The following is a 25,167-nucleotide window of genomic DNA, read 5'->3' on the forward strand; positions in this document are numbered from 1 at the left end:
GTCGCGTTGTCATCATAAAGCACGATCCCTCCCCAATATCCAACACCAACCGTGCCACACACAACACCAACGTCTTCTGAATGTTGACAATTGTTGTTATTCCAGCTGCTCCCTCCATGGCAATCAAACAGTGAATTTTCCACGCCTCTGCAGTCCACGTTAGCCAATGCGATGATTCCCGTTCCCTGACCGAATCTACGTGTGGATGCTTCAACGGGTTCACCAAAGCCGAGATGTCTGCATACAACACGAGCGTTATCTGCATTCCAATAATCATCACACACGGTTCCCCAATTGTGACCGTTGAACACTTCCACCCTTCCCTCTTTGGAACTCTGACCTCCCACTAGACGAATAGAAGTGGAATCGACACCTTCCGTCATGTTGTGAAACATCAAAATTTGATTGCTCAGTGAGCCTTTGGCAACGAGAGTTCCTCGGACATGAAGTCTGACTCGAGCTTGAAAGTTGATGGTGACTCCCGGTTCTATGGTGAGAGTGGCACCTTGGCTGACTGTGATGTCACTGGTTGCAACATATGGACTTTTGGCGAGCGTTAACGTGTCACTTGAAGAATAAATTCTTTTAATCTGTGTCTCAGGAGTTCCGTATGTTACTAAAATTTAAATATATTATTGGTGTAGATTCATGTCACTGAAACGCTTACCTGTTAGGCAAAACAAGGAGATGGTGTAGTAGAATAGCACGATTGCCGGTAGCCTGCTACAGACAGAAAGACAAATCAATCTACTAAATCAAATCTAGCACAGCATGACCACAACATGATTTGATCAGAGGATACATGCGCTAGGACTATCAGTGGCGTCGTTGGGCCAGCTGCTAGAGTGGGTATTTATTACAGTAAGTCTCGTTAGCTCTTGTCGGTCGTCTAAAGGCCACATCCATCTACTAATATCGAGAACCCTGGGGCCATGCTTAAAATTTAAATATGAAACACTTGTATGTAAATCAATATTTACGGTAAAGTCTAAAACTAGATCATGCTTTGTCTAAACAATCACCGCTCAAGCAATAACCACATTCACACAACTTCATCACATAACTCTGCTGGTCACTCTATTATCTATCATGGAAATCTCCTTGTATCTTGCAGATATGGCACGTATAAGCATCACAGCTAGCGCAGCTCACGTGTTACCAAGACAGACTAGACAAATTACATGCCATCTTTACGCTGTAGTAAAGCCACCACTTCGAAAAGCTAAATTCTAGTCATAAGTTGTAGCTAGATGGTATAGGATTATCTACAAATCGACGGTTTTTGGTTGTTGCAGTTGCTGCAAGTATTTTCTTCCTGCTCCTACGCATACGGTATCGAGTCGTATATCTCTAGATCTGGGACTGTTTTGTAAACCAAATGGACAACAAGAAGGTCAGCAAGCTCGAAGATATTAGATTCACGGCATGCAGGAACTTGTAAATAATACATATAAATATATGTGAAGAGTTGCAGCAGCCCTCGAGGTCGGACGACACTAGGATGTCGGAACGCCTCATTTGGCAGCTTACGCCGGAACGCTTCGCTAGCTATGCGTCTACGGCAGTGACTTTACACACGTAAAAGGCTTTAACATGTGAACCGCATGCAACGAGTTCTTACATCAAAAGACGTACGGCAAACACGTTTTCAGATTTGCTGTATACGTGCCTATACAACCTCGTGCATCTATACAACGTACCCGAATGGCAAGCTCGTCGTTGCTGGACGTCTCATGCGGAACGCGTGTCACGCCGTCCTCTTTCGTTGTTGCAATAAACATGCAACTCTAGTAAACGCGAGCAGCTAATCCAATTAGCTGATTGGTTTGTTTACACACTGTAAATCCGCACTAACTGTGTCTCGTACGATGAGACAAGTCGTCTGTCTCTAAACTGTCTCGGTCTTATGACGTTTCGTGTTGCTTGATTGTGATACCAAGTGCGATCGACCTATCCGGTTGTTTACCGGTAGCAGGTGTGAGGACATTTGCATGTACGCATTGGTAAAGCACCAAGCAATTAGCATATGTGCAAATCGACAGAAGAACACAAGAACAAATATTCTAATCTCTACTAAAATGTTTGTAAGAGAAAGAGCAAGAGAAGGGTTGAGCTTGCATTAAATCTTCTAGCAGTTTGTCGTTGCTTGGAGTTAAATCTATATATTTGGCTAGTCAATAGGTATTGGTACCACGTATTTGTGTTCACAAACTGTACAGGGTAGTAAGCAAGAGAAGTCAAGGGTTAGAATTAGTGGTCGTTGTTGTTGGTAATTGCTAGCCATATTTCTAGTATACACTCATTTGGCCTCGATTGAGTAAACCCTCATAGTTGGTTTCAACAACGGTTTTGTCGTTTTGAAGTCGTTCGTTTGTGTGTGGTTTGATTTTTACTTTAGTCTACGCTGGTTACTAAGGTCTCGACGGCATCATAAAACTGGTGCTGTAATATGACGCCATTTGGCTTGCACTGTGAGGAGGTGCATCTAGAGATCTCGTATGAGATAAGATACACGTCTAGGCTTTCTTGTGCTAAACGAAGGTTTGACGAGTAACCAATACTTGACAAATTCGTATACAATGTTGGTGGTCTATCTAATTCGATCAAATGTTCTCGCGACTGGAATTTTCTAAGTAGCAAGACGGGGGCTCTGCCTGCATGTATACCACTTGCATGCAAATTTCACGTGATGCAGTTAATCAAAGAAACATCGACGATTACAACAACCGCATTGAGGCGAGACTGACGGAGCGTTCTGCAAAGGCAATTTTTTGCTGACTAACCGTCGAACGCGGAAGGCTGCAATAGCGGTAGACAGTGCGAGTCCCATTCGTCAGAAAGCGTTCCGATCTCGTTCGCACAAAGGATCTCAAAGGGAGATGCACATGATTACAACAAAAGGCTACCTGAGGCTCTGAAGACTTGGCCTTCAATGGCTTGGTGGCTAATTTGGCTCCATGCAGTTACACAGAGCGAATCGAATCTAGCGTTTCACACAATCTGTAAACTTGTTGACAGTAATATGCTTATGGTTAGAAACGATCGCTATAGGTTGGGTATATATGTACGCTGCAGCTATCTAGACTGTGACAATGTAAACACAACGTGAGATAAACTTATTTTGGATCAAACGCGTTGTTGTCACACCACATGAGGCACTGCTACTATATATACAGGCAATCATTTAAACGAGTCAGTACTTTGGATAGACAATCTCCTATCGGACTGTCAACGAGCTACTGATTGTCTTGTTAATATTAATTTAGAAAGCCATTTGTAGGATCCTAGGCAATTGCCACTAGAGCATTCTACATACAATTCACTATACAGTGTTTACAGCTCTTCAAGCCGTCTTCCTCGCACGTGAGTTGCATGCACACTAGAAAGTGCGGCACACACTACAAAAAGACTAATACTAAAAAAGTAATTATTATATATGTACAATAAATCGCTGAGTAGTACCAATGCGTTGGTTTATGACAGTCTCTTTAGTTTTCGTTTTGTTAACGTTTAGATGGTATCTGGAAATTAACGAGAAAGACGAAGTAGTCGTATTTGTCACAGAAAACGCCAAATTTGACTTTTTATAAATAATCGTTGTGTCTACATAAACGCATAAAACTTAACTAAACTAGTCATTAGTAAAGCACTCTAGATAGCAAACTTAGGGCAACAAACACATAACAACGCAAAGAAATGCAACTTTAGAAATATGATAGTTTACAGCTACTCGTAAAAGAAACCATTCATTTATTTATCGTTTCTAATTGTTCAATTTTAAGCGTCAGGTTGTATTTTGGCTGCGGCGCTGACGCCGTCGTTTCCCGCTATTTTGCAAACTGGCTCAATTGCATATCTATTTGCGTACACGATGCCATCCGTTCCGTCTTCCAACAAGTCAATAGCAACTTCTGCTATTTCATCGTCTCCTTTCGCTTCGTCAAATAGTGGATTATGTATTTGTAAGGAACAACCGGGATTTGACGGTCTGTCGTAACTGAAACAGAAATAGCTGATCGTTAATTACATTGAAGAAGCAGAGATACGCTGTTAGACATGCACCTGTTATTGCCGTGTACGTGATACTGTTTGTGTTTGCGTGCTCTCACTTTCAGTGAAACCGCGAGCACAATTGCAAACAAGAGAAGAACAGCGCAGCCAATCGCAGCTCCAACGATTGCAAAAGTCGAGACACCTGTAGTGACAAAATCAACGTAAGCACGCCGAACAGCGACGCAAATAGGACGCAACAGAAAGATTCTACCTTTAGAAGTGGAAGCAGCTTGTGGTAACGGCGAGAAGGCCAATGTTGAGTAGACCGACGTTGAGTAGACAGATGTTGTGTACACCGACGTTGAGAAGGCCGAAAGCGAGTAGACTGACGGTGAGTAGGCCGACGTTGAGGTGACCGACAGTGGGTAGACTGACGATGAGTAGACCGACTGTGAGTACCCTGACGGTAAGTAGGTCGACGTCGAGTTGACCAACGGTGAATTGACAGACGTTGAGGAAAGCAACGGTAAGTAGAGTGAAGGTGAGGAGACTGACAGTGAGTAGGCCGACGATGGGGAGACCGACGATGAGGAGACCGACGATGAGAAGAACGACGGTGAGGAGACCGACGATGAGGAGACCGACGGTGAGGAGACCGACGATGAGGACACCGACGGTGAGGAGACCGACGGTGAGGAGACCGACGGTGAGGAGACCGACGGTGAGGAGACCGACGATGAGGAGACCGACGGTGAGGAGACCGACGATGAGGACACCGACGGTGAGGAGACCGACGGTGAGGAGACCGACGGTGAGGAGACCGACGGTGAGGAGAACGACGGTGAGGAGACCGACGATGAGGAGAACGACGGTGAGACTGGCGATGAGTAGACAGACTGTGAGTAGTCTGACAGTAAGTACGTCGACGTTGAGTAAGCCAACGTTGAGGAGACAGACGGTGAATAGACTGACGATGGGTAGACCGACGGTGAGTTGACCGACGGTGAATAGACTGACGTTGAGGAGACTAACGGTGAGTAGACTGACGGTGGGTAGGCTGACGATGAGAAGACTGACTGTGAGTAGCTTGACGGTGAGTTGGTCGACATTGAGTTGACCGACGGTGAATAAACCGACGCTGAGGAGACCAACAGTGAGTTCGATGACGACATGAACAAAACAGTAATATAAACGGTGGCTGTAGACGATAGAGGTGGCTGTCCGTGGTCACGAGCTACAATTGTGATCGTGTATCTGGCTAGGCTGCTCTCGTTCAACGATCTGGCCAACTGAACTTTGCCCATCGTGTTGATGGAAAACATTTCATCGTCATTTCCAGACTCGATACCGTAAGAAATATGGCCATTCAGCAAGCCTATACTCCAACATAAACTGTTAATTCATTAAATATCGAACATATGTGACAAACACATTACCAGAGTCAGCGTCTTGAGCCGTTGCATCTACTATAGTAAACCCAATGGCGGCGTTGACAGCGACCTCTGTCTCATATTTGTTCTTGTCAAATTGGGGTCGGTTGTCGTTGACGTCTTCTATTCGAACAGTGACGGTCGTTTGAGCTGTGCGTAGACGAGGTCTAGTAACTGTAGCGACAAGTGTGAAGCTGATATGATGAAGAATCTCGTAATCAAGAAGAGACGAGTTTGATACGACAATGGAGCCGTTAGAAGACACGTTAAATGCGGAGATGGGCAATGCGTCAGACATCTGGTTTGTTATTGAATAGGTGACTGGATTGCTAAGCTTGCCATAGGCTAGAGCTGGTATAGTCAGCACAATTTCTCCATTGTCCGTGTTCTCTTGCACCCAACCGTCGTATGACCTTCGTTGAAAAGCTGGTCGTGGAAATTTTCCTTCTTCTACGTGAATTGTGACGTGAGCAAAACTGAATAAACTGGAATTGGCGTGATCCCACGTCTTGATCACCAGTTCGTATCTGTTTGTGATTTTGTAATCTAACTCTGCCTTATCTGTTACATAAATCATCAGTCCGTGCGCAAACGACGACACTGCAAACGGGTAGTTTTTGTCGACTGATGTCTGTGAAGTCAATGAATACACAATCGGTCCTCCTATTGAATCTACATCAGATGCAGAGAGAGACAAAAGTATTACGCTTCTCTCCACGTCTTCTTTCACGTAGACGTTGTAATGAGAAAAAGGAAAACGAGGAGGATTGTCATTTTCGTCAATTACTGTGATGTCGACATGAGCAACAGAGAAGACTTGAGGATCAACAGAGGTGCGAGCCACTACGGCAACATTGTAATGAGAAGTTGCTTCGTAATCAACTGATCCCGACACGGTCAAAATTCCTGTATTCGGATTGACGGTAAACGGTAACTGGTCTGCATTGCGGAGACTGTACGTGATTTTAGTCAAGTTCGTCAACAGTTTTAGAGATGGGGTTAATATCAACCGAACTCCCTTGTCGGCATTTTCATTGATGCTAGACGACAGCGTAGTGTGTCTGAACTGAAATGGATGCGTGACGATAACAGTGACGGCAAAACTGCACGATCTGGGACGACGAGCAGCGTCTGTTACACTTACCAACAATGAAAGATCATAAAATGTAGAGTTGCTGTTGACAGGCGACCGAAGAGGACTCGAAAGCAACAAATATGCTGTTTTGTTACGTTGCAGCAACGTCAGTGGTGATACATTGTGCAAGAATAGTGATTGAAAGTTAGAATAAGAGAAGGTCAGATCACCGTCGGTCCCGTTATCGTTGTCTACGGCATCCAAACGCAAAACATGCGAACCGACGGCTGTAGTGTAGGGAAGAGACGTAGCGACGTTAGATGGTTCACAGACAGGAGGAGTATTAGAGGAGAGTACATTAACTTGAAGAGTAGCTGTAGAGCTGCAAGGTGGACTGGCCTGGTCTGACGCCACTGCGATCACACTATACGTATCGTCAGATAGTGGACGACGGGATGTTATCTTTCCAGAGTTCGTATTTATTGAAAACGAGTCAGCATCGGTCGGCAGTTGGTTTTGCGTCGTGTTTCCGGTACTGGACTTGCCAGTGTTAGTCGTTTCCAACGAATAGCTGACGACACCATTGACCGAATCCGAGCCGTCGTCGTCGGTTGCCGTTACGTGAGCTATCACATATCCGGTCCCAGCACTTTCCGGAACATTGACGACTTTGGGAAAATTCTTGAAGACGGGACAATGTTGATTGGGCTTCACTACGGATACTTCAATGTCTACAGATCCTGTTAGGCTCGGCTCTCCACCATCAATGGCAAAGAGTTCAAACATCAATAGAGATCCAGATAGATATTTGAGTGACTTTGATAGAATGATATCAGCCGAGCTACCATTTAATCGAAAATGTGTATGGTTGTTGTTAGTGCTGGTGATGGAGTAAGATAAGCGACCGTTCTTGCCGCGATCACCGTCGGTAGCAGATAAAGTCAAAATTGTCGATCCTACGCGACTGTTGGTTGCAGCTGTCAGACTTACCTTCACTGTTGGAAATACTGGTGGATTGGCGTTGCTTTCTGCTGTTTCATTACAACTGTCTCCATCATACTGAGCTTCACATAAGCACGTATTGGGAGCAATGCAGGTACCGTGAGAAACGTCGGTACAATTGTCCACGTTGGAGCAATCGGGAATGTCACAAGCTACACCACTCCAATGGATTTGACACAAACATCGGTCAAACGATGGACACGTTCCATGACCTGAATGTACAGAACATTACATAGAAATACTACTCTCATTTGCATTATTCATCTAGCAATTGACTGACCTGAACAGAAGTTATGTGTCTCGCACGAGTAGGAACTGCAGTTCGAGTCGGTGTATCCAAACTCACATTCACACAGATCCACTTCAACGCATTTGCCGTGACCGGAACAATCGTTCCTTCCCTTGCACTGCGCTTGTCTGCAATTTTTACCAGAATAGCCAGAGTAACATCTGCACTGTTTTGGTGAAAGGCACACTCCGTTACCAGAACAATCGTTCACTTCAGGACAAACGTCGGCAACGGCACAATTGCTACCCGAGTATCCATCGTAGCACTGGCAAACGTTAGGTGACACGCACTCACCGTTACCGGAACACTCGTCTACACCGTTACAGAGAGGAGTGGTGCAGCTACCACCGGCCCATCCCACATCACACTGACACACATCAAAATCGACGCATCGACCGTGGCCTATAAAATCAACACACAATAAAGAAAAAGTTCGTGTGACGCCAAGAAACTACTGACCGCTGCAGTATCCGTTGAGTTCGCACGAGTAGAGAGTGCAGTTAATACCAACCCATCCCAACTCACAATCACACTTATCATGATCGACACACACGCCATGATCAGAACAATGGTTCACGTTATCGCAAAGCGCTTTCTCATTGCACGCCTCACCAATATAACCTGGTGTACACTCACACACATCGTCCGACTTGCACAGTCCATAAGAAACACTAGTACAGTTTGATACACCAAAACAAGTAGCTGCAAAACAGACACATTATACTGAGTTTGAAAAATCGGTTAGTCGACAATGTGAGCACCGACCAGGCCTTTCACAGAATGGTCCATCCCATCCGAAATGACAGCGACAGAATCCAGACACACAGTCTCCATGCACACTGCAATTTGCACAAGAACCTATAAAACACTAATCTAAGATCCTCTCGTATACAGACACAAACCAACGTTAGAACAATAACCTCGACTACAATCGTCTCCAAACCATCCAGAAACACACACGCAAGTGTTGTTAACACAAAGGCCTTTGCCAGAACATTGAGTTGGACATCCTGACAAGCAAGATCAATGGAAGACAGAACATTTTTACAAACTTTTCAATTAAATTAATTAATCTACGGACAACTTTACCAATCTTGAATGCTTCTTGTTCGGTAAGGGATGTGTCGTTAGTGACCGCTACATCAAATATGCACTCGTTCAGTCTAACTCCAGTTAGATTCAGTTGACTGCACGCTGATGTGGCCATCTGAGCAGAAATATTGTGAATTAGCAAAGAGAAACTTGATATCACATATACCGTATGCAACACAAAACTATTGTGGCAATAGTTGTTACACTCAATAATTTATTATTATTAAGTGTCCGAGTTGATATCACTGAGATCTACCACATACGGGTTGTTAGCGCTATGTCTAGTGTACGTACGCCCTACGGTAAATTCTTAGTGGCCATTGAAACGAAAGCAAACGCTGCCTGCAAAAAAAGGAACCACTGTGTGTTGCTTAGCCGATCAGACCTAGACCTGCCTGACCTCCTGCTTTCTTTTTGCGGGTAGCGCGCGCTATAGACCTTTGTCGATGTGAACGAATGGATAGCGGTCAGTACCACAGTTGTATAAACAGGTATCTGAGTACTGTTATAAAGAACCAGATTTTAGTTATAACAAAGATGAAATTACAGTATTTCGTGTGTGGGAAAATTCTTGAATGTGTCTAATTCTAATTTGGATTTGTCTTTTGCACAAGAACACACACATACACACACACACACACACACACACACACACACACACACACACGCACACGCACGCGCACACACACACACACACACACACACACACACACACACACACACACACACACACACACACACACTTGATTTCCACGTACGCTTGAATGCCTGGTTATAAGCACATTGACATGATTACTGTTACTATGAATAGTTTTATACACTCGATCATACGTGTCTGAGAGATGGTTGCAAATCTGCAATGCTGTATAGTGGTACAAATGTAGGATCAGTGTAGGAAATATCCATCACATCATCTCTGTAAAAATTGGAGTGAGACCAAGACCATGTGCCATTCAAACCAGAGCCACTAAATGTTTGTGTGATTCTCCCTATAAATGTGAAATGAGCAACAAACATATGTCAGATCAATATAGTGCATTCTCGCAACAAAGAAGTGAACCTACATGTCTTTGCAAATGTCACGTTATCCTGTAGTGAATAAGTGATTCCATCTGATCCCAACAGATCATTATTCAAATCTCCGTCCATGTAGCCACACAGACCATCTGTTTTGCCTTTGAATGTGGCAACGGGAGAGAAGAGAATATTGATGAATTGTCTTTTCATGCCAGGACTGTAGCGAACTTCAACAGACAAGTAGACATCATTATACCACTGGAAAGTAATGAGAGCTCGAATGGTGCCGCTGTCTTCTTCATTTGCCGATGAGGAATTATTATGATAAATAGTGGCTTCCATATGCACTCTGCCATTAGCTAAACTCAGCTTCTCTTCTTTTAGTGGAGCCACGACAACACCATTAATTCTATAGGCAAAACATTTATAGATATTATGTGTTAGAAACTTGTGTAAGATGGATGGCTGCTTCGTACCTCACAAAAGGGAGATCATTTGGAGAAGGATTGTGTGGAGTTGTAATTGTTACAATATTACTTTCCACCTTGATTGCTACAGCCCCAATAAGTGACACACGCTGATACTTGAAAAATCGTGTTGCAACTCCAAAGTCATTGTCACGACTTTTGCAATACCAAAACTCTCCGATATCAAAATAGTCGTAGCTGAAACCTAAGATATGACATTTTTACAAACAAGAGAGCGGAAGGAAGTTTGCTTTACACAGACCATCAAGAGTTTCCAAGTGTGGATCTCCTGCTATTCTTCTCGGTCTTGCAATTTGACATCCTCTGCCAATCCATTGAGGCTCACACACACAGTATGGATGTTGATCAGTTTGATCACCTTGTGGTATTGTACATTTACCATTGTCAGAGCAGTCTAAACGAGAAGAAAGAAGTTACTTAAAATGAATTGATGACTTGTATTTGATATGACTGAGCTGACATGGCCAAGGGCTGCAATCAGGAACATCACAGAAAGGACCTCTCCATCCTTCAGCGCAAACGGGAGGTAGACCTCCTCGATCTTGTTTAGACTGACAGCTACACACACAGTCTTGCCAAACCGCTTCCATACCCTCAAGGCATGAAGGACACCTAAAATTCAAGAGACAATATAAATTGCGTTCAAAAAATTATATGTTCATAGAATTGAAAATTTGACAAAAACCATTAACAGGTTCAACCGGAAAATAGAAAAATTATTACGAATTATTACTTGTCATTAGAACAGATACAACCGCTGGGTCCGAGAATGGAGTGTTGGCAGTTGTTACATTTGCATGAACAATCACAGTGACCGTCAGGACCAATCGTGCTTTTACTTCCATCTTGACACGTACATCCACACTAGGAAAACATTTTGTGTGTGTACATGAATGAGAGATATGATGATGACGGTGATGATATTACCTTGCAAATGCCACCGTTTTCATAGTCTCTAAGACTGAAGTCAGCACAACGACATTTGCATTCAACTTTGTCTTGTTTCTTGTTGTATTGCTCGACGGTACCGGGAGGACACGGTGAGAAACAATACGACGCTGAACTCGGACATGGGAGACAACGTTTGATGCCACTCCTCTCCTCGCACTTACCACGGCCGGGACACTCACATAAGCAATTTGTTTCTTGCTGTATACACACACCAGACTTCACATCAATAAAATGACTTGATCTTAAAGGATTAAGTTGTTCTGTCATCTCAAAATTTTGCAGAGAGAGTGATATGGAACCAGTAATGTTGCTTACACCAGCCAGTGATTCCATCTCTAATTTCTGGAAATATATATATATCACAATATGTAACCAATAACTGTAACATTAAACTATTTGTTGCAATTTGCCTTGTCAAGAGGGCAGCCCAAAGAACATTCTTTTGCTGTCCATTTTCCGTGCAAAGTCGGTTGGACTTGTATGGTGATTGAAGAAGGAGTCGATGTGTTGGTGACATGCATATCCAGTTTTTTCTTTATGAATGATGGTACTCTTGTGGTGACATGTTCGGGTAGCTTGTAGGAAGATGGCCACGTGATCTGAAAGTTTGGGAAGACAGTCGTCTCGAGAGACGAGCTCCGTCCTTTTATCTTCTTAGGTGATTTAAACTTTGTGAGTGGCAACTCTTGCTGAGGTTTGATTTGAGCCTTACATTTTTCAAAAATTAGGAAATTTAGAGAACAGCAAGTATGAGTTGTTTATCAGTCGTAGGTGCATCTTACCTCTCTAACAAACTCGCTGCCAACGTCATTACGCCACAAGACCCCCGCTTTAAGACTTCCATTGGTCACGTACTCGTGAGCTACTTCGATGTCTGATGCATAGTCTGACGACTTTACGTCATAGTTGAGACTATACGACAATGATGTTTCAAATCCGAGATTCCCCGGAATGCAAAGAGGTCCCACGGTGATACAGAACGGTTTGCCTTCTCTAGGAAGAGGTATGGCACCAATTCCTGCTGGACCATTAACACTACCGTCTCTAAACACGACCACCGCCAAATGCTTATGGCTGAGCATAAAGAACTGTATAGAACACTTGTTACCTTTTTACATGAAGTGTGACTTTGGTTCTTGTAAATAGGCGAACGTTCCCGCTAAACTGAAAACCAAACTTGGTAACAAATGGTGAAGTGTGGTTACTTCGGAACGTCATGGTAATATTGGGATCATATGACAGTTTGATATCTGTTGTTAGCGAAGCAGTTCCAAAGGCAATCGACATCTATAATGATATGATTTGTAATAGCAGACAATATTCTACGTATAAAGATAATTCTTTACCTGATGATTGAGAATACGATCTAGACTGAATGTGGGCTCTAGGTTGCTTGATGACATAGAGTCGCATGCAGATAACGAGAGAGATCCTTTTTCGATTTTGTCTTGTACCATTGGCGCATTATTTACAATATCAGTCGTACCGACAATGATGACAACGTCGCCTAATTCCGTACCGTCATCATTGCTGTCTACAATTCCATCAGAATTCGTTGATCCACACAGAGGTTTGCCGATAGCGCTGGTCGGTTTCAATTCAATGTATGTGATCTTGTCATCAAACGAGTTGTATTTGTCTTTAACGTAACCGGCGATGGAACCGCTGGGCCGACCTACCACTGCGTCACCGACTGCTATGTCGAGATTGCTGGGCAGTTGATTCTCGTAAACAAGTAGACCCAGTCGACCATCTCCTCCTACTCCTGTTATAGACGGTAACAAGTTAGAAGATGGACTGCTCTTTGTTCTAATGAATGATTTGATTGAATCTGGTGCTGTGGTAGAGGAACAATCGGCCAGAATCGTATGGACGAACGTGTGACCTCCAGACGCTTTGATCGATTGCACTATTTCAATAAATCCGAAACTTTGGTTGCTCACAATAGCTTCTCCATTTACAAGGATTTCTGAAGATTTGGAAATGGCGATCACATACGTGTCGTTGAGCCAATCACCGACGCATTTATAGACTGGCTTACTGGACGGTATAACTATCGTTCTCGACGCTCCAGGCAAAGTCGGAACGCTGGAGTTCATGATCCGTAGCAGTGCGTCAGAATCAGGACTGTGTTCTATTGCAGCCTTATGAATGACAGACTCCAGTTCGACGTTTTCGCGAAAGTCAGCGTATTTGATAACGTTCTCTAGTGTGGCTGGTCTGCTTTTGATTAACTGGTACCATCCAATGCTGCCAACAGAAGATACTTTATCTAGAATTCCTCCACTCTGACTGCTAGCCATGATGTGACCACTGAAGAGAGGTAGAGATGGTTTGGTAATAAAGAGTGACTCTTCTGACGTGAGGTGTCCCATCATACGATATATAACATGATCACTACCAAACACTTTGACGTCGTTAAAGAGATCGACAAAAGAACGTCGTGTAGTTTGGTCAATGTTGGTATGACGTTTGTTTTTCTGACGAGCAGACGGTTGAGAAAGAGACAAGTGACTCGCTACTTTTGGCTCGTTTCCATCCAGTCCGTAGTCTGGAGTCACTCTACCGTATGGACACTTAGCTTCGTTCCACGACGGACAAGATCTCTGCGCACACAATGTCACTGTGGTTAAGTATTATCTATTACACACATGTATATAGTCTCACCCTGCCATTGTAACAAGCTTCAATATCGTGACAATGTTGACACGTTTCATTGCTGCTTGTTGCCACTTTCCAATTACACGGATCATTACATCCGATCTCCTACGTAGAGACATCAATAGCAGTTAACTATAAATAGTTGCTCATCACTACCCACTTTCGTATACCTTAATTCGCTGCGAACAGAAATAATGAGTTGTCTGTGGAGAATAACAAGCGTAGTAGAACCATGGCGAGCAGATGTGTTTGTCGGGTCCAATTCCCAATCCAGGTAGGCATTGCTGCTTTTCATCACACCATCCACATCCTGCTTGTCTGCTGCATGCGTGACATGTTGTATATAATCCACAATATGTGGTGGTGCAGGCGCGACCCTGTTGAAAGTAAACACAAATATGTGAAGTGTGTGGTTTAGAGTAATACATACAAGTGTCATCTGACCTTCCATCCAACTCTGCAACGGCACTGATTAGGTCCAACACACGTACCATATCCCGAGCATTCGTTAACTTGAGCGCAGTCGAAATCGGAGCAATCGCTTCCTGCCCATCCTTTGCTGCATAAACAAGTTCGAGTATTGCTGTTGCATCGACCATGCTGACTACAACTGTTTGGACAGACTCCTACACAAGGCAGAACACGTATATAGTTAACTATTGAGTTTCTACTAGCCAACTTTAAGTTACAAGTGCGATACCAAAAAGAGTGACTGCACATAGAAACGGTAAATGGAGACTGCAACTTTTGCTTTCCACCCCACCATATGTTCGACTGACACATTGATCAGACTCTTGCTTATAAGACCAAACTTCTGTTGCAGTTGACCATGACGGTATTAGTGTTGCGTACGTCGTTGTTGTTAGCGCTGCTGCTAGTTTCCCGCCTTCATTCTGTAAACAAACAACAACATTGATCGAGATAGTTCGATGATCAACGTAAATTTCTACTTCTCTAGTTGATGGATTTAGACTTACTCGACAATAAGCACTTGCTGCAGACCAACTTCTCGCTCCCTTTACGTAGAGATAACAGTTTCTTTTGAATTCTTTCCAACCAAAAGAACAAACTAAACAGCACAGTTGAAAAACTATCATTTTGTATTGTTGGTTAAAACAAAGCAGATATAGATAGAGATACCTGTTTGAACTGACCAAGGGTTGGTGTTTTTAATGGGCGTGATATCTATATTTGCTCTGAATGCTTCGTCGTGTTTGTCCAATACTTTCTGTTCTGCCTTGTTCAAGTTTGCTGTTCCCCACCAGTTGTTTTTGGCTTCATGATTGCTTTGGTTTTGATTTTGATCCCATCCTGCTACCATTTCATATGTATTGACAGGGTTATCGAACACATTTCCACTATACGAAGCGGCCACACCTTCTGCTAGTATGGTCCACCTCTCGTTTGGTTTCTGCCCCACATTCAAATAGAAGATGTTACGTGAACAGTGCTGGTTGTCCACCGAATGTTGTGATGCAGTTTGCCAGCGTACGGTGTAACGAGCTGTGTTGTTGTAAAACGTATTTCCACTCACGTTAGCGGCGACGTTAGTGATAGATAATGTGTCGTGCACAATGCCAGCAGAATTATGACTGATATCGTTATCAGCGATCGATGCTCGCGGTCCCGTCGTGCCACTAGCTGCAGACAACGACACGGCGGCACCTCCCATATTTGCCTCAATCTGATTGTTGCTTACAACAACAGACAATTTCTCACTCCCTCTGTCTAACTGTAAGGTAATAGCTCCTCCTGCATTACTCTCAATGACATTGTTTTGTATGAGAAGGTTGGATTTGTCTACTTGCATGTTCACACCGCTAGATCTCAGATGTGTCGTCGTTGTAGCCAACTGTCCGTTACGAGCAATAACGTTTCTGCTCAATTCAAAAGTATGTACTGTCGACCCGTATCCATTGTCTCCTGAACTTGTAGCCGCCACGTCAATCCCTCCAACAGTGTTGTTTGACACAACAGAGTCACTGAGGGAGAAATCGTATCTTTCGTTGCTGCTCTTGCTGGTATTGACCATCAAGCCTGATAATCCGTTATTCATCAGGAATGCACTTGAAATGTGATGTGAGCTCATCTGTTGACTATTTATATCTGTAAATACATAAATACATTTAACTGATAATTATTGGCTAGTTACTTCATGACGTTCTCGAAATTGTGTTTGTAACTCGCCGTTCCATTTAGCAGTCTAGACATTGAACGAATTGTGGGAATGCCTATGTCATGGACGTTGTCGACGTTCCATGATTAGTCTACATTAGAGTACAATTACATAAAACTATCGGGAGTCGCTATGTTATAGCCAGACCTGACGATGCGACTTAAAAATAAAGTGACAATGCGAGCAGTATATCTAAACTAAACATTCATGCAGTTCAATCACTTCAAAAAAATTGCAGCCTGGTAATTTAAATTGTCAGTAGCGAATCCATGGTGGAGGCATCGAGGCATGCACGTACCCCGTTTGGAGCCCTTTTTTGATTATATATGCATATATATATATATATATATATATATATATATACCATATATTTGTATATAATACAGATAATACAAATAACACATATCCGCCCTAAGGACTGAAGCACAAAGAGTCTAAGTCATAATAATATATATAATATATACTAAAAGCCATCTTCTACTATACATTATAATTATATAAGGGACACTCCCGATCTCAAGTTTTGGCTAGGAAATCCTAATTAATAAGTAAATCTGCCGTTGATTGTATCAAACTAGGTAAATTTATTATTAATATTAGAACGTTGTTGTAGCCTAAAGGAGTCATCACTTACCTGTGGGATGCTGCTGTATGTAAAAGAGAAAGTAGTCGTCTTCCCACGTAAAGCGGTCGACGTATACTTGTGCTGATACGTAAACTGTAATCTTTCCAGATTGTGAATCGTAGTGGAGAGGAAAGTTGGGTTCAAATCTGTTCCGGCTGAAAACATTTTGGTAATTAATTGTAACGTATGAGTTCCATTCTCGAAACCTTATAGCCATGATGTGAACAGAGATGACGTGCTGAGAAGTGGCAACAATTGTTGCAGAGCAGGATTGGGTGGAATAACGTCCCCTGGTAGGACTGTTTGTGAACCTGAACCTGAGGAAGAACGGGGAAGCAGCCGAGAGTGAGCTGGACACTGAGCAGATATCAACTATCTCGCTCTGTAATACGGGAACATTCCACATTCTTTGTAGAACACCATCGACTCTTATTGCCAAGCCGTGACCGACATTGTTGTTGCTTGTCAAGTGTGTAATAGAACTAGCAGCCGTATTGATCAGTTCAACTCCATTACCATCGCTCTCTTCTACCGTCAGTTGAGATATGTTGGTATAGGGAGAATGACTAATTTCTATTCCAGTCCACGCGCTCTTATTGACGACGACGTTGAGTAACTCAACGTTTGCTCCAATGTTTTGAATGGCAGCTATATGACCTGCGTTTGCTATTCCTGCATTACTAATAATCACATTTCTCATTGAGGATTTGCCGGACGCTCCAGAAGAGAATCGAACTCCAGTCCAATAATAAACGGATTTGGAGCTTTTCTGGTGGTGATATATATAGTTGCTAGTGTAACATGACGCCACCAATTGACCATATCGGCAGTTACTTTCTCTTAAATCGTAATTGATGCATTGTCGTAGAGACTCTTCATTTCCTCTACACAATACGTGTTCTAGCCACGCTGCGTTAGTCGAATTTGCTATTGTTGGATCAACGAACAGCCATTGCCAATTAGCACCAGAGAATCCCAATTCTCTGCATATTACTTCAGTGTTGTAATGATCATGATAACCTCCCCACCAATTATTGTGATCACGCACAACACAAACAGGACCCCAACTGCCATTGTGAAATATTTCCACTCTTCCTTTCCATTGATACGGACCGTCAGCGAGTCTTAGACTACCTTCTTCTATCTGCAGGTCACCAAAGCTATCATCTCTCAGTAATATTAGAGAATTGTCGTTGCCATGAGCAATGAGCTGTCCTTCCACCAAAATTCCAGTGTTGTGCGTGAATCTCAGTTCAACTCCTGATTCTATGGTCAGTGTTTTGCCAGGTAAGACGGTGATGTCCCCAGTAACAACGTACGGGCTACCAGAAGCTGCTAATATTGTGTTGCTCCACACACGTCCTCGTACGATGCTATTAGGACGAGTAATACTCAATAATCGAGAAATTAAAGCGGAGACGGTATTACCAGATGGAGAGATGAGAAATGGAAAATATTGTGCAGAAGCTAAGCGAGAACAGTAACCAAAGTCATGAATGCGGTCAATAATGATGCTCTCGTCTGTCGTTCCCCAGTAATTGTTTGTCACATTGATGACTCGCTCTTGAGAGCTTTGAACTGGTATCTCGACTCCTAACTCAAACAGAGATCCCGGATTATCAAAATGATTATTTCTGATTAGAAAACGATCTGAAGTGGACACAATCAGGACGGCAGAGCGAACATCTCGATAATAAATGTCACTCTCGTTTACGTAGTTGTCGATCATTGTGTTGTTGGTAAATACAAAGTCAGATTGGGTGAAGGTTTGTGGTTCTATTCGTACAACATACGTTCCTCTATTGTGTGTGAAGAGATTGCCAGTTGATACCAACGAAGTGGTATAACCATGCAACGTCAAACATCCTCCACTTCCAGCTCGATGTTGTTCAAATGTGTTGAAATATACACTAGCATTCCAATTTCCATGTCCTGAAAAGGACAGATCCGTACCGCTGTTATCGGAAAAGAAATTATTGGAAATGGTGAAATCCAGTTGCAGTTGTGTGTAATAGTAGTAGTAATAATCATAATAATAATAGTAATTCCATTGCAAATCAATTCCGTTTTCATTAGACACAAATGTATTGTGTGAAATACTGATATAGCACTGAACAGAGTTCCGGTAGTACCAGGTGTAGTAGTAGTAGTAGTAGTAGTAAATATAAACTGCATTTATTCTCGTCTGTGATACAAAATTTCTAGACAACGTCGAGTGACAGCCGAAATTGTTAGGGGTGTAGTACAGATATATTCCCGTGGAAACGTTGACAATTCGATTGTTTGTAACAATTTGTTGTCCGTCTCCATACCTGTACTCCACTCCATTTCCTCTTGTATGAGCTATAGTACAGTTATCAACCATCACATCACCTTCATGACTGTAAACATACACACCGTCATTGAGAACGTTCATGATTGTGACGTTCTGTATTCGAGCATCATCATACGCATTCTCAAAATACACACCATACTGAGAATTATGAATAGAACTTGACTTGATGATAACAACAGGTTGTAGTCCAGTAGTAGGAATGACGTCAACAAACAAAGCAAATCCAAGAGCGCCCGTCTTCTGACCTGTTGTCACTTGTATGTAAATATTGTTGCTGGAGGACAAAATTGGCGCGTTACTAGAACTCGTTCTGTATCCAGAATATGAAGTCAGAAGAGAGCTGCTAGATTGACTTCCATCTCGTATGTAAAGTCTATCATCGTCGTAAAGTCTCAGACTGACAAGACGAACAGAGAGTATAGTGTCAGGTGGACCTTGCATAGCAACGGAGCAATTAGTTCCTGGTAAATGATCGTCTTGAGACATTCCAACGTAAGATCCTTCTTCTGGGTCTACAGATATAATAGTTTGTCCAAAGCAAATGGATTCATAGTCAACGTTGTTAGACAATAGAGACGAAAAGTCGTAGACGTGTACTCCTGCACCTGCTACATCATTGACTGTGACATACTCTACCATCAGACTACTACCACGTGGTCTACGGATAGCCAAACCATCTCCAGCCGCACCTACGATGGTCACCTCGCTGATAATAGCTTTTTCGTGTAAGTGAGACACTTCCATAGCCGTCGATGCCGAATCTTTAATTGTTAATCCATTGGTTTCTGGAGGACGGAATATGGCTTGAACAGAAGGTACTGTCTTATCATATCTATTACCTGCTCCTATAATTTCCGTGTGGTTTAGAACGGATCGTGGCGTTTTCTGATTGAAAGGATAGTTGGAGACGGTGCTGGTTGGCGCAAAGCGGATACCTGCCCAATTGGTTTGAGTAAATTGAGACGATTGTTGATAACACGAAGAGTGAGAGCAGTAGCATTCAACTTGTACAACCTGTAAACATTTCGAATGAGGAGCGTAGCTAGATGTGTTGAACGTGCAATTATTAAACGACGTCGCATTTTCAAGACACAAGAAATCACGAACAATAGGATCTCCGAGGGTAGGAAACCACTCAACCCGCCCCCACCAGTGGTACCAGTTATCATGGTTGTTCCAATCAGTAAGTTGTTGACATGTCAGTAACGCAATGAGGTCCAATGACGAATAGTCAATCGATCGTGAATTGTAACAAAGTGGGTACCACAATCTGTTGAGTTGCAGCTCAATAATGCCGTATACGTAATAGGAGTAGCTAACAGGTTCAGAGAAACGGACTAGTAATTGTGTATCAGAAGTTGATTTGGCTTTAGCATCATTTACTATGTGAGTAAATGTAACAGGATTGTCAGGTGTTCCTTTAGTCAAGAGCCTTCCTTCTATCAATATTTCAACATATGGCAAGATAGACAGCACGACACCCGCTTCTATAGTCAGTGTTGCGTTTGGCAATACAGTCACATCACGTGTTACAGTGTAAGGTCCACCGGAAGCAGTTAATGTAAAATCAGTATGCAGTTGGCCTCCAACTTCTCTGTTGTTGTTCACAAGTGGAGGATACGATCTCGGATGACTTGATGATGCAACATTGGTGATTGACGGAGACAGAAGAAACGGAAAATATTGAGCGACTGCCAGGTGATTAAGATCATCAAAATCAAAAATTCTTTCTACAATTTTTTCTTCATTTGCCGTTCCCCACCAGTTGAGTGTGACGTTGATTGTGTCCAGTGATGAGTTTCCCTCCACTTGCACTGTAAGTTCTGTGTTCGCATTTTGATTGTCAAGTATATTATTGTAGATCCTCACGTAGCCTGTACCAGTAAGGACAATTACTGCATTTGGAGTAGACTTTGCGTATCTGGTGGGGAGAGATGACAGAGAGTTATTTGTCAGTTTGTTATCTCTGAACAAACTGTCAACATGTTGATGAGAAGAGTGAAATGATGCTCTTGTATTCAACCTCACTACATATTCTCCACTGTTGTATGTGAAGACATTGCTTTCAACAATAACTGGCGCATGCATTAAACTGCTGTAATCAGAGTAGTCATCGATATCCATTGCTCCTGAGCAACATTTTCCATTATTGTTAATAAAATTGTTTCTAGCGATGATAGTAGGAATGTCACGGTGTTTGCGAGTAAAACGAAGAGCTTGCAGATTTTGTTGAAACGTATTGTCTGTGACATAGACACGCATTGAGTAGGGATGTGAATTGTAGTAGTAGTAGTAGTAGTAGTAGTAGTAGTAGTAGTAGTAGTTGTAGTCAACGTTCAGAGCAGTGTCTGTAGTTCCCGAAAACATGCAATTAGAAATTTGAAGCAGTGGAGTCAGATTGCTGTTATAATAATAATAATAATAATAATGATGATGATAATAATATCGTTGACTGCAGTAGACATTCGCTCCTCGGTATGTGTTTTGAAGGAAAGTGCAGTTAGTGATAGAAAGATTAAAATTAGAGCTGTAAATATTTGTTTGTAGCCCTTGGTAACAGTTCGCAACGTAGGAATTTGTTACCTGCCACATGCCTTGATATATAGTTATTTCAATTCCAGTTTGCGAGAAGTCTGTATGACATCGTACATTTACTGATGAAATCATCACCTCATTGGCAGATCCCCTCATTCGAATTGCAGTACCTGTTATGCCGGTAATCGTACAGTTGACAATATTTCGGATATCAGCATTTCCTAGCAGTTCCATTGCTGTTCCTGTCACGTCTGTAACCACAAAGTTATTAATGCTTTGAACGCCAACAGTTCCAGACTGATATAATACTGTTCCTGTCACATTCGCTATAACTGTGTCAGTAATACTTTGGATGGAAACAGTTCCGTAATGACGTATTACTGTTCCTGTCACGTCTGTAATCACAGAGTTATTAATACTTTGAACGCCAACAGTTCCAGACTGATATAATACTGTTCCTGTCACATTCGCTATAACTGTGTCAGTAATACTTTGGATGGAAACAGTTCCGTAATGACGTATTACTGTTCCTGTCACGTCTGTAATCACAGAGTTATTAATACTTTGAACGCCAACAGTTCCAGACTGATATAATACTGTTCCTGTCACATTCGCTATAACTGTGTCAATAATACTTTGGTTGGGGACAGTTCCGGACTGACGTATTACTGTTCCTGTCACATTTGCAATAACTGCTTTAATAATAGTTTGGACGCGAACAGTTCCGTACTGCTCTATTACTGTTCCTGTCACATTCGTAATAACTGATTCAATTATAGTTTGGACGTCAACATATCCAGACAGTTGTATCGCCCTTCCTGTTACGTTAGTAATCACAGAGTTGATAATACTTTGGACGCCAACATTTCCAGACAGTCGTATTCCACTCCACGTTTTGGCAATGTTACAACCCATTAAATTTGCTTCGCGAGAACCTAAACCATAGAGTGTTATCATACATAATAGAAATGTTTAATTGCTGTATTGTTTGCATGAGTGAAGACTTACCAATAGGATATCTTGATATAAAAAGTGTAACGTTTGATGTGCTGGAACCGTACCAGTATTGATAAAGAATGATAACTGCCTTGTGAGAAGGTACCATGACGTTTTCTGGCGTTGTGGCACCAATTCGGGCCGACAGCAAATACTGCTTTGTCATTCCGTCTTTTACTTGAAGTACTGCATCACCAGACGCCTGCTGGAACGCAACTACAAGTGCATATCCTGGCATTGTGCTAATTGAACTTGTATCTGTATAATATCTCCAGTTGGAAACATCAAATGTGAGATATGCTCCACGATCATCAATAGAGTACGATGTAGTTGTACTAGAGTTTACTTGGTAGGTTGGAGCGTTGGGCGGTGGTTTGAGTAAGAGTGGAATAAAAGTGATGTCAATAGCAGTCCCACCAATATTGTAAAGGTGGCAATCATCACATCTAAACTGCCACGACAGTGAGCCTGATATACCGTTGTTGCCGCTGTTTGCAACAGTAAGACCAGACAAGTGTACATACCCGTGTACAGAGTTGATCTGAATACCAATGTGACTAATGTCTACAATAGACACGTTAGTGATGGAGGGACTTGCTGTTGTCATGGTGATAGCTGGTACCAACAGATCAGGAGTTGATGAAACATATGAAGCATTATTTATTGTTCTCCCAGCGTTGATTATTTTGACATTTTCTAAAACACTTTTACTGTGGTACTTTCGTGCGTTGTACGTGATGGTTTCGGTCGCGTCGTCATCATAAAACACGATCCCTCCCCAATATCCAACACCAATCGTGCCACACACAACACCAACGTCTTCTGAATGTTGACAATTGCTGTTATTCCAGCTGCTCCCTCCATGGCAATCAAACAGTGAATTTTCCACGCCTCTGCAGTCCACGTTAGCCAATGCAATGATTCCCGTTCCCTGACCGAATCTACGTGTGGATGCTTCAACGGGTTCACCAAATCCGAGGTGTCTGCATACAACACGAGCGTTATCTGCATTCCAATAATCATCACACACGGTTCCCCAATTGTGACCGTTGAACACTTCCACCCTTCCCTCTTTGGAACTCTGACCTCCCACTAGACGAATAGAAGTGGAATCGACACCTTCAGTCATGTTGTGAAACATCAAAATTTGATTGCTCAGTGAGCCTTTGGCAAAGAGAGTTCCTCGGACATGAAGTCTGACTCGAGCTTGGAAGTTGATGGTGACTCCCGGTTCTATGGTGAGAGTGGCACCTTGGCTGACTGTGATGTCACTGGTTGCTACATACGGACTGACATCACGCTTTAGCGTGTGGTGAGCAAGATATGCTCCTCCAATCTTGGTCTCAGAATCTCCATACAAGACTATCGTTTTTCAACAAATTATTTATTCACGACTGAGTACTGTAGCAAGCAATTCTTACCTTGGATGAACAGCATCAAAACAGTGCAGACAAACAGAATAGGCGCTGGCGGCCTATTACAAACATTTTACTTGGAACCTTGTTTCTCTCTTTCAAGCTGTAGCTGTGCGTGTGTGTTTGTGTGTGTTATGTGTTGTTGTGTTGTTGTTGTGTGTTGTTTTGTTGTTGTGTGTTGTTGTGTCTTGTTGCGTGTTGTTAATTGTCGTGTATTGTCGTGTGATGTCGTGAGCTGTCGTGTGCTGTCATGAGCTGTGGTGTGCTGTTGTGTGCTGTGTGTGTGTGTGTGTGTGTGTGTGTGTGTGTGTGTGTGTGTGTGCGTGTGTGTGTGCGCGCGTGCGTGTGTGTTGTGCGTGCGTGTGTGATTCCTGCCATTATGCGCTGTAATTTGCGGTGGATTGAATTATAAGCCTGTCTAGTTTTAGTGGTAGAAGCGATGGCAATATCTACGCGCAGAACCGGCTAATACCGCATTTCTTTAGAAAAAAACATGGCGGTAACACTAGACCCCAAGATCGATATCAACGTACACAACTCCCTAAGGTTTTGACGACCTAAAATGTCTGGAAACTCGTCAAACGACAACAACCAAAATTCTAGTTGGACAGCAATTTTTCGAGCCTTGGGTTGTAGACAAAACTTGTACAGGACATCGCAATGGTTGGTTGCTAGAGTTACAGAGAGGTGTCTAGTTCCGCTATACCAAAACAATACGAAATGTCATGCGAGAAGACTCTAGAATGCAAGCGACTTTGACTGCTCGAATGAGTTTACATCGACGAGTAAGTTTTTCATGAATTTTGTTATCGAATGAGTGTACGTTGTCCGATCTTGAATATAACGTTGGTGTCCGCTTTACAGCAGGAGGTCCATCTGGGAAGTCCCAAGACAAACATACATGAGAACCATTACTCTTTCTAGTAAGTGGCCCCTAATCATGTTCTACTTTTCTTTGTCTACTCTCAGTCTACGATTGCGTAAAATTCGTGTCCTCGATCCTTCATGCACTGTTTCCACTTTGCATGCATGCTACATTGTACCCTAGTATCGTGGACGTTTCTACTTCCTCAAGACACCCACGTAG

At 42.7% G+C, this 25,167-nt stretch overlaps 2 protein-coding genes and 1 long non-coding RNA gene across 3 annotated transcripts; all 3 read right to left on the bottom strand.

Annotated features, from left to right (window-relative positions):
- Positions 1-3,554: 3,554 nt before the first annotated feature.
- Positions 3,555-13,712, bottom strand: LOC134192479 (uncharacterized). Its single transcript, XM_062661217.1, has 20 exons — positions 12,684-13,712; positions 12,446-12,624; positions 12,120-12,381; positions 11,748-12,044; positions 11,314-11,679; positions 11,120-11,250; positions 10,847-10,998; positions 10,628-10,780; positions 10,375-10,570; positions 9,946-10,307; positions 9,713-9,870; positions 8,879-8,996; positions 8,710-8,799; positions 8,555-8,647; positions 8,249-8,491; positions 7,781-8,191; positions 5,430-7,712; positions 4,265-5,368; positions 4,063-4,195; positions 3,555-3,997 (listed from the first exon to the last, which is right to left on the bottom strand). The coding sequence occupies exons 1-20, from the start codon at positions 13,710-13,712 to the stop codon at positions 3,778-3,780; spliced, it is 7,980 nt and encodes a 2,659-aa protein (XP_062517201.1). The 3' UTR covers positions 3,555-3,777.
- A 128-nt stretch (positions 13,713-13,840) lies between these two features.
- LOC134191902 (uncharacterized) lies at positions 13,841-14,246 on the bottom strand. Its single transcript, XR_009971863.1, has 3 exons — positions 14,169-14,246; positions 14,005-14,103; positions 13,841-13,943 (listed from the first exon to the last, which is right to left on the bottom strand). It is a non-coding gene; the product is annotated as an uncharacterized LOC134191902 (long non-coding RNA).
- Positions 14,247-14,292: 46 nt separating this feature from the next.
- On the bottom strand, positions 14,293-24,102 carry LOC134192480 (protein bark beetle-like). The gene is made up of 9 exons (XM_062661218.1): positions 24,087-24,102; positions 22,678-24,027; positions 17,117-22,604; positions 16,809-16,954; positions 15,139-16,104; positions 14,976-15,067; positions 14,778-14,891; positions 14,429-14,624; positions 14,293-14,375 (listed from the first exon to the last, which is right to left on the bottom strand). Exons 1-9 carry the CDS (start codon positions 24,100-24,102, stop codon positions 14,293-14,295), a joined length of 8,451 nt encoding a protein of 2,816 aa, XP_062517202.1.
- Positions 24,103-25,167: the final 1,065 nt, after the last annotated feature.

Source organism: Corticium candelabrum, chromosome 16 (genome assembly GCF_963422355.1).
Source record: "Corticium candelabrum chromosome 16, ooCorCand1.1, whole genome shotgun sequence".
In the NCBI taxonomy this organism is placed as follows: domain Eukaryota; kingdom Metazoa; phylum Porifera; class Homoscleromorpha; order Homosclerophorida; family Plakinidae; genus Corticium; species Corticium candelabrum.